Source organism: Silurus meridionalis, chromosome 11, assembly GCF_014805685.1.
Source record: "Silurus meridionalis isolate SWU-2019-XX chromosome 11, ASM1480568v1, whole genome shotgun sequence".
NCBI classification, from domain to species: domain Eukaryota; kingdom Metazoa; phylum Chordata; class Actinopteri; order Siluriformes; family Siluridae; genus Silurus; species Silurus meridionalis.
The window spans coordinates 1,770,001-1,780,000 of record NC_060894.1 but is presented as its reverse complement, the minus strand read 5'-3'; the positions used below and the strand labels follow the sequence as shown (position 1 = coordinate 1,780,000).

Genomic DNA, 10,000 nt, shown 5'->3' with positions numbered 1-10,000 from the left:
TCTGTGAGCTCTGCAGTTGCTTTTGGCATCTCTTTGAGTTTTACTTAATGTTTAATCCGTCTTCATTTTAGCTCCAGCCGTACTGTATGTGGATAAACTGTTCCGTATGGAGAGAACTCTGAGCTGTTCTCATCTTCATGTTCTCATCGGTGAAGCATCTGTTGCTTAATTAATCTTTTGGAGCTACACGAGCACAAACAGTGAGGGTGAAGGACTGTGGGAATGGACCTCGTAATCTATCTATCTGTCTGTCTGTCTGTCTGTCTGTCTGTCCGTCTGTCCATCCGTACATCCATCCGTCTGTCTGTCTTACTATCTATCTATCTATCTATCTATCTGTCTGTCTGTCTGTCTGTCTGTCTGTCTGTCTGTCTGTCCGTCTGTCCATCCGTACATCCATCCGTCTGTCTGTCTTACTATCTATCTATCTATCTGTCTGTCTGTCTGTCTGTCTGTCTGTCTGTCTGTCTGTCTGTCTGTCTGACAAATCTATCTATTTATGTATCTCTTTATCTGTCTGTCTGTTAAATATATCTATCTGTCTGTCTGTCTGTCTGTCTGTCTGTCTGTCTGTCTTACAAATCGATCTATCTATCTATCTATCTATCTATCTATCTATCTATCTATCTATCTATCTATCTATCTATCTATCTATCTGTCTGACAAATCTATCTATTTATTTAACTTTATCTGTCTGTCTGTTAAATCTGTCTGTCTGTCTGTCTGTCTGTCTGCTGAAGCTGTCTGTTGAAGCTGTCTGTCTGTCTGTCTGTCTGACAAATCTATCTATTTATTTATCTCTTTATCTGTCTGTCTGTTAAATCTGTCTGTCTGTCTGTCTGTCTGTCTGTCTTACAAATATATCTATCTATCTGTCTGTCTGTCTGTCTGTCTGTCTGCCTGCCTGTCTGTCTGTCTGTCTGTCCACCCAGTTATTCGTCTATCTGTGTAATTATCGAGCTGCACGCGTGTTTAATTACACGCCTCGAAAATTGCGAATCGTCGTAAGCAAAAAAACACTTTAAAAAGTACTTGAGTTCAGTAATGAAGAAAAAATACTTCCTTTCCACTGTTGATCATTTCTGATCTTCTGTTCGTTTTAGTTTTTATTTGTGTCCTTGTTTTGCGAGTTGTGTTAGGAGTTGCCTGTTTCAGGGCTTCACCATCATGTTGGGGGGACGCCAGACGCACTCTGGCCCGGGTTGCCAAGCTGCCATTAGGCATGTGAAGCGTCAAGGTTGGGACAGAGACGCCTTTGTCTGAAAAACCATGCAGTGTGTCTTGTGACCAGAATGGATCCTGCTTGCTTTTCATGCAGAAATGAGTGTCCTTTAGGACTGAGCGTGTAAAGAACTTTGTAGTAGGAGCGGCACTGGATGTGTGTGTGTGTGTGTGTGTGTGTGTGTGTGTGTGTGTGTGTGTGTGTGTGTGGTGGGAGTGTCATGAAGCACTGATTTAGAAGATCTGGATCCTAGTCTATGGTTCATTTCATCCAACAGTGAGCTCTGTTTCATCGCTCGTCTTGTTGGTATCATTACTCAGGAAACGGTAAAAGGACACCATTACACCAAACATGCAACCCAAAACACTTAGCACAGAGCACAGGATCTGTTAGCAATTCTGCCTCGCTAATCAATAACACACCGGTGCTTTTAACACATTAACACAAGATGGTTTTGCTCAATGGCGTTTTCCATGTTAAAGCAACACGTCACCCAGAAAATGAGAATACTGTTTAAAATAGCGCTATTCGTTTAAAAACAGGGGCCAATCGACACGTGAATGTGTAATGATCCCTAAAAGTGTGTTTCTCTCTACTCCCTCATTTTTTATTCCTCTACTTAAAGGGTGCAACTTTATGGATGTTACTAGACAAGTATTCACCAAAAAACAAACAACAAACAACAAAAAACATTTAATTGGCCTGCAAAAGGCAGAACTGACATTTGCCTAACAATAATAAGAAGACTTTCAGGACTCAGAAGAACGCTGGGAGAGATGTGTTGCTGTGCAAGTGGACTATTTTGAAGATGATGGCGTGGAAACGTTGGTAAATAAAGCACTTTCTGGTAAACAGAGCGAATCTCAAAGATTTCTGATACTACCTTGTAGATAAACTATGGATTATTGATAGTGAGCCATGTACAGGTTTTGGACATAAAAACTGTTACACTGTTCTCTAGGTTTCTCCACAATCTGTGTCCAAACTTCTGATTCTCCTGTTTCCACAAAAACTGGTCATCTGAAGCTCCATGGGGTCAAGCAAAGCTTTGGTCATTTGTATCAAACACTAGTTTCAGTGGTGGCAGTGATGGAGATTTGGGTTGTGGATCATGTGATAAACTCCACATCTGAGAAAGTTACAGTGTGGAGAACTTCCAAATAATCTCACTATCCAGACTGTTCCTTTCCTTTCCTTTCCTTTCCTTTCCTTTCCTTTCCTTTCCTTTCCTTTCCTTTCCTTTCCTTTTCTTTCCTTTCCTTTCCTTTCCTTTCCTTCTCTTCTCTACTCTTCTCTTCTCTTCTCCTCTATTCTTCTCCTCCCTTTCCTTCTCTTCTCTCTCTTCTCTTCTCTTCTCCTCTATTCTTCCCTCCCTTTCCCTCTCTTCTCTTCTCTTCTCCTCTCTTTTCTTCTCTTCTTTTCTCCTCTCTTTTCTTCTCTTCACTTCTCCTCTCTTCTCTTCTCCTCTTTTTCCTTTTGACATATTTAACAGTAACACTCATTTACAAAACTAAATTAACTTAAATTAATAAATTAAATAAATTATAGCTGTATTATAGTGTATTATTATTATTCACTATTGCTGAATCATCACAGGGGAAGATGTTCATGATTGTAGACTTCAGACAGACAAAATATCTATTTTATATATTGCAGAAATATTGTATTCTGAAAGAAATACTGTGTTGTATTTGGTTATTGTGGTGATAATGGAAATAGAGTTGGGGAATTATTTTTTTCTTGGCAACATCAGGTGTTACGTTATATATATTTATATACTGTGTAGCTAAGACAACATTTAAAATTTGCCTCATGTTGAATACACCCAAGACTAAATTTAAGTCATGTAAGCACATCTGGCTGCTCCAGTGGCGACGTCCTGGCATTTGAGGAACTGGTTGATCTGAGTGTGGTGAGAAACTCACTGATGTGCTCGGTGAAAAGAAATGCCAGCCTCGTAAATGTCTTTAAAAGGTTCCGGTTAAATTAGTACGAGGATCTGATGCTTCATATTTCAGCTTTCCTTCCTGAGCACAGACTCTGTAACCCGAGTCAATTCTTCCACTCTGCACATTTTATTCCTTCAGAATTCTGCGCTTTTATCTCGGTTCCTTTTCCATGTAATAATGCTGTGTTCATATATTCATGTTTCCAGAGTGAGAGACTCCTAATCAAAGGAGCGAAGATCGTGAATGATGACCAGTCCTTCTCAGCAGACATCTACATGGAGGATGGACTCATCAAGTAAGTATTTTTTAATAGACAGACAGACAGACAGACAGACAGACAGACAGACAGATAGACAGATAGATAGATAGATAGATAGATAGATGGATAGATAGATAGATAGATAGACACAGACAGATAGATAGATAGATAGATAGATAGATAGATAGATAGATAGATAGATAGATAGATAGATAGATGATAGATAGATAGATAGATAGATAGATAGATAGATAGATAGATAGATAGATAGACACAGACAGATAGATAGATAGATAGATAGATAGATAGATAGATAGATAGATAGATAGATAGATAGATAGATAGACACAGACAGACAGACAGGCAGACAGACAGATAGATAGATAGATAGATAGATAGATAGATAGATAGATAGATAGATAGATAGATAGATAGATAGATAGATAGATAGATATAAAAGACAATCATAAGATTAAGCACTTCACTAAAATACCCCTTTCCATTCTTTTCCTTTCCTTTTTTCTTTTCTTTTCATCTTTCCTTTCCGTTTATTTTTTAATTTTTTTTCTCTTCTCTTCTCTTCTCTTCTCTTCTCTTCTCTTCTCTTCTCTTCTCTTCTCTTCTCCTTCCTCTCTCCTGCTCTGTAGGCAGATTGGTGAGAACCTGATTGTCCCAGGTGGAGTGAAGACCATCGATGCTCATGGCCGCATGGTGATGCCTGGAGGTATTGATGTCCACACTCGCTTTCAGATGCCTGACCGAGGCATGACAGCAGCTGATGACTTTTACCAGGGCACCCGGGCGGCAGTGGCAGGAGGAACCACCATGATCAGTGAGTCTCAGCACGACTGCTGTGTGAAATAATCACTCCGTCTCTCTGATAATGCTCTTATGCGAAATGGCACAGGGGAGACTCATGGAACATGTGGAGCAACTTCACACACTTCCATTAGATTTTCATTCGAAAATCCAATGCAGTCTGATTTATTGCAAACTGACAAATACTGTTCATCTCATTTCCAGATGTTCTCCCTGCAAAACATGATAATATTCTCAGGTATCTATTTTTGTACTGAAACGTTCACTTCACTCACACCAGAGGCACAGTGGAGCAGAACTTTGGGTTTTTTTCATAGCTTTTAAAATACTGACCTGTGAACTCATGAGGTCTTTGAGCGAACAAAATGCAAACGATTTATTTATTCGTTTATACTGTTAGTATCTCATTACCTTTTGTGGGAAAATGTTTTGTTTCTTTTGGGTTCAGGCCCTTTGGCAGCTCTGAAAAACAGTCAAGATGTAATGAGGTTGAAGCTAAAGTAAAAAAAAAGAGGAAAAAAGATGAAAGGAAAAAGAAGGAAATGAAAAATAAGAGAAGAGAAGAGAAGAGAAATATTAGGAAAGAATGATAAGAGTATAAGGAATTCTCTAAGGAAAGAAAAGAGAAGAGAAGAGAAGAGAAGAGAAGAGAAGAGAAGAGAAGAGAAGAGAAGAGAGAAAATGAAAGGAAAAGAAGGAAATGAAAAATAAGAGAAGAGAAGAGAAATATTAGGAAAGGAATGATAAGAGTATAAGGAAGAGAAGAGAAGAGAAATATCAGGAAAGGAAAGAGAAGAAGAAAAGAAAGAGAAGAGAAAAGAAGAGAAAGAAAATTAAAGGAAAAGAAGGAATGAAAAGAAGAGAAGAGATGAGATGAGAAGAGAAGAGAGAAGAGAAGAGAAGAGATGAGAAGAGAAGAGAAGAAGAGATGAGAAGAGAAGAGAAATATCAGGAAAGGAAGAGAAGAGAAGAGAAGAAGAGAAGAGAAGAAGAGAAAGAAAAGGAAAGGAAAAGAAGGAATGAAAAGAAGAGAAGAGATGAGAAGAGAAGAGAGAAGAGAAGAGAAGAGAGAAGAGAAAGAAGAGAAGAGAAGAGAAGAGAAATATCAGGAAAGGAAAGAGAAGAGAAGAAAGAGAAGAGAAGAGAAAAGAAGAGAAAGAAAATTAAAGGAAAAGAAGGAATGAAAAGAAGAGAAGAGATGAGATGAGAAGAGAAGAGAAGAGAAGAGAAGAGAAGAGATGAGAGAAGAGAAGAGAAGAGATGAGAAGAAGAGAAATATCAGGAAAGGAAAAGAAGGAATGAAAGAGAAGAGAAGAGAAAAGAAGAGAAAGAAAATTAAAGGAAAAGAAGGAATGAAAAGAAGAGAAGAGATGAGAAGAGAAGAGAAGAGAAGAGAAGAGAAGAGAAAAGAAGAGAAAGAAAATTAAAGGAAAAAGAAGGAATGAAAGAGAAGAGAAGAGAAGAGAAGAGAAGAGAAGAGAAGAGAAGAGAAGAGAAGAGAAGAGAAGAGAAGTTTATTTTAGATACTTATCACTGATGGAACTGTAATAAATGGACATTCGGTGTTGAGTCTGGTTGATTTGAAGGTTTCTTCCTCATCCTGTTTCAGTTTTTCTTTTCCACAGTTGCCACTGGATCTCTAATTAGGGAGAAACTTACAATTATAAGGAACAAAATTATAAATTCTTTTATTAGCGCTTTATCTCTTTTCCTCTGCTTTGAGACAGTGTCCATTGTAAAAAAATCTCTGCACCTGAAATTTCATTGAATTGAATAAAGGCTTCTGGCGTGAATGGAAAACGAAATAGTGCTTCAATAGTGAGCATAATGAAGGTTTATAAAGAGATTGATTGAAGAATATAAGTGGGATTAAATAGGATCAGGGTTACAATCTCTCAGTAAACAAATCTGACCTCCAGTGACCTCTAAGCAATGAACTTGTCTTCCTTCTGTACCGACGCCATAATTCATTATCACTCACTCAGAATACGTGTCTATCCGCCTTAAAAAAGTCTTCGCCTGTGTGTCTTCGCCCAATTAGTTGATCACGTGGTTCCGGAACCAGGGACCAGCCTGATGGCGGCGTTTAATCAGTGGCGTCAGTGGGCCGACAGTAAGTCGTGCTGCGATTACTCGCTCCACGTCGACATCACGGAGTGGCACAAAGGCATCCAGGAGGAAATGGAGACGCTCGTGAAGGACCACGGTACGACACGTAAAAATTTAACACAGTGTTTATCACTATCTTCTAAGATGTTTGAGTAGAATTAAATGTTCCATCATAAAGACACCATAAATGGAGAACAAGATGCTTCGTTGCTGTTACAATAAGCTCCACTCTATTATGAAGATGCTCTAGATTTTGTGAAGAGATTTGTGGAAGTTCAAGTAAAGGAAAATTCCATGCTCCTGCATCAAAAGACCTAAATACAATTGTGTGTCTCCAGAAACACAAATGACTGGAAAAGTCAGGTGTCCCAATACTTTATACAGCTGTTGCATTCTTGTTAATTCCTCTGTTTATCTTCTTTCCAGGTGTGAACTCTTTCCTGGTCTATCTGGCCTACAAGGACTTCTTCCAGCTGACCGACTCTCAGGTATGCGTCTCAGGAACTTCTCATCGGTTCTCCTCCACTCAGCCTACATCGCCCAGCCGAAATTAAATCCAGACCCGTTCGACATTATTTACATCATGTAAGCTGCGAGACACAGTGTTTCCTTTAGACGTGAAGCTTTCCAGAGGCACAGAGTGAATCAGGCATAAGACCAAGGGACGAAAAAAAAATGCGGGAAACGATCTTTTAGAGATGTCTTTCTGACTCATTCATAAACAAAAGGGGGCTCTGGTGGTCTCCTGCTGCCTTTTCCATCTGCGTGAAAAAACACACCGCCAGAACGAAATCCAGAATCCAAGAAGATCTGCTTAGGCCAATTTCAGAGAAATAGTGGTGCATATGTGATTGTACGTGTGTGTGTGTTGGTTCTTGTGCAGATCTACGAGGTGTTCAGCGTGATCCGGGACCTCGGAGCCATCGCACAGGTCCACGCCGAGAACGGAGACATTATCGCCGAGGTAAGATTCCCCGATCGGAAAGACTTTAACACACACCATATGGATTAAACCATCAGAGACTTCTGTAAAGCGTTCAGACTTTATACTGGCGCAGTCAGAAGAGCATAACTTCTTCATGATATCAGAGTTATTAATGCACACGCTCGGCTCTGGACAGTTTTGCTTGTCACAAACATCTCCAGAAATCAGAATACAGTCCTCATCGTAGAGAAGAGAAAAAGATTTTTGTTTTTGTTAATAAACCGTATTTTTCGGACTATAAGCCGCTACTTTTTTCCCCACGTTTTGAACCCTTAAACAACGAATCGGCTTATTTATGAATTTTTCCTGGGTTTTTCCCGGTTTCACAAACTTCAAGCCAAAAAACTGAACCCCATAACATTAGACCAATGAAATTTCCGACCGGAAACGAAAAAACGCACCTCACCTATGTTCTGAGCTGCACAGCATCGGGAGAAAAAACTTTTTTTTTAAACGCACGACGATGCCAAAAGATAAACTCCCGAGAGAAATAGTTGTGAAAGGAAGGAGGAAGACAGTGAACAATGACTTTCTTGGTCGGCTACTGTTTAGATACAAGCCGTTGTAACGTGTTGAGTCTGGGTGAAGGGAGAGCTCACTAACTCCAGTTACAACAGAAATCATATAAGCACAGACAGGTTTCCAAAACTCGTGCTTTTTTATTTTTCTTGGCAACAGCGTTATGGTTTAGTCAAAGAAACTTAGAAATGAGCATCAGAAAATAATAAGGACATATTCCTCGGTCTTGCACACATGCAGTAATAGCGGAAAAATGCAGTGGCATGCTATTCCCAAAATACCGCTATGCTCTTAAAGGAAGCACAACATAATTCACCCATTACACCGTGTAAAGTTCATTAGTGTAGACAGGTGCGGTTTATTTATGTTAAAAATAAAAATATTTGCAAAATTCAGTGGGTGTGGCTTATATTTGGGTGCGCTTTAGAGTCTGGAAATTACGGTAAGCAAAATATATGCATAACATTTGCATAAATCAAATGTAAGGTTGAACTGATCCTTTTTTATTTTTTTATTTTTTTTTACACACACTATATGGACAAAAGTATTGGGACACCTGAATTTCCCAGCCATATGTGCTTCTGCCCCAAATTTTCACCACAATGTTTGGAGGCACACAATTATACAGGACGTATTAGCAGTGAATTTTCCCCTCACTTGAATTCTTGACTTAAGTTACGATATTGAAGATATTTTCACTCAATTGTTAGTGTTTGCGGTAAATTCAGTTATTGTACTTATTTATGGATTTTTTATATCCATGTGGATATTATAAAATGTATAAGTTTATAAGTTTACGAAAAAAAAAAAAAGAAAACATAAAAATGTTATAAAACATTAATAAGCAAGGAAGTGCGCAAATGAATCAACAAACATATCAATTAATTAATTAATATTTTAAGACATACAGGATAATTACATAAAAAAAAATCTTTATTACATATATAATATTTATTTATTTAGTTCAATAGTTTTGCAAAAGTTCACCATTTTCATATAAATAAACAAACAAATAAAAAATATGCGATTTTGATAATTGTATTTTTTATTTGATATTAAGATTTCCTTTTTTTCTAACCAATTGCAGACTTGGACCTGATCTAAGAAATGCTCAGTTGGTATAGGTTGTACACACTCTATATGTACCTGAAGAGTAAAAGAAATAAATAAACACAATAAATCAATAATGAACAATATAAAATGAAATGTAAATCAAAAACCCTGCTGATTAAATACTTTTGTTACATTCGTGTTATTAGTGCAGTCTGATGCAGGAATCGTATAGCAGGAAAAACAATTATATTAAAGAAATCTGGAAGAAAGATTGTCGTGTAAAGAGTGTAAAGAACATCCCTGTGTTCATGCGTCACATCTTTGTTTATCCTACAGGAGCAGCGCAGAATACTGGAGTTGGGAATCACCGGGCCAGAGGGACATGTGCTGAGTCGTCCAGAAGAGGTACATCGCACATTTACACCAAATCTTACAGGGATCAGTGTGGATGTTGTTCAGGAGAAATGAACTCGCTTGTGTGACACGTGGTGGCTTTTTAACCTTTAGATCTGAAGGTCATGACTTTAACTCCCAGCCACACCAACCTGCCCCTCCGGGGCCCCTAAACAAGGCTCTTAACATCATAGCTGTTCAGTTATTTGAACGAGGGCATCTGCCAAATGCCATAAACAGCATATACAACATGATGGTGAAGATCCCAAACAAATATAAAGCCACATCATATAATATAGAAGACTGGAACCCTTGTAAAGCATAGAGCTAGATTTGTGTTGGAGCAGGTTTGGATCTCCTAAACGATTGTGTGCATCCAATTTTGAAACATACACTATATTTCCAAAAGTATTGGGTCATCTGACCTTTCCTTCTATATGCATTTCTTTTCCAAACTGTAACCACAAAGCTGGAAGCACTTAATTTTTACATTCACTTGAACTTGGAAACCCAAACCTGTTCCAGCGTAGCAATGCCCCTTTGCACAAAGTGAGCTCCTTAAAGATCTGGCTTACATGCTTTGGAGAGGAAGATCTTAAGTGACCTGCTATAGAGCTCTGATCTCATCCCTACTGAACACCTTTGGGATGAATTGGAACTGGAGCGTGGACAAAACTCCATTTAGGGACTTG

The 10,000-nt window shown here is 38.5% G+C and overlaps 1 protein-coding gene across 4 annotated transcripts in view; it reads left to right on the top strand.

Annotated features, from left to right (window-relative positions):
- The window catches only part of dpysl2b (dihydropyrimidinase like 2b), a 28,161-nt gene that overhangs the window by 11,766 nt on the left and 6,395 nt on the right, over positions 1-10,000 (top strand). For all 4 annotated transcript variants that reach the window (XM_046861507.1, XM_046861508.1, XM_046861509.1 and 1 more), the window contains 6 exons: positions 3,378-3,466; positions 4,078-4,262; positions 6,291-6,455; positions 6,785-6,846; positions 7,242-7,322; positions 9,252-9,320. In XM_046861507.1, the coding sequence (XP_046717463.1) occupies positions 3,378-3,466; positions 4,078-4,262; positions 6,291-6,455; positions 6,785-6,846; positions 7,242-7,322; positions 9,252-9,320 (651 nt within the window). The remainder of the gene's footprint in view (positions 1-3,377; positions 3,467-4,077; positions 4,263-6,290; positions 6,456-6,784; positions 6,847-7,241; positions 7,323-9,251; positions 9,321-10,000) is intronic.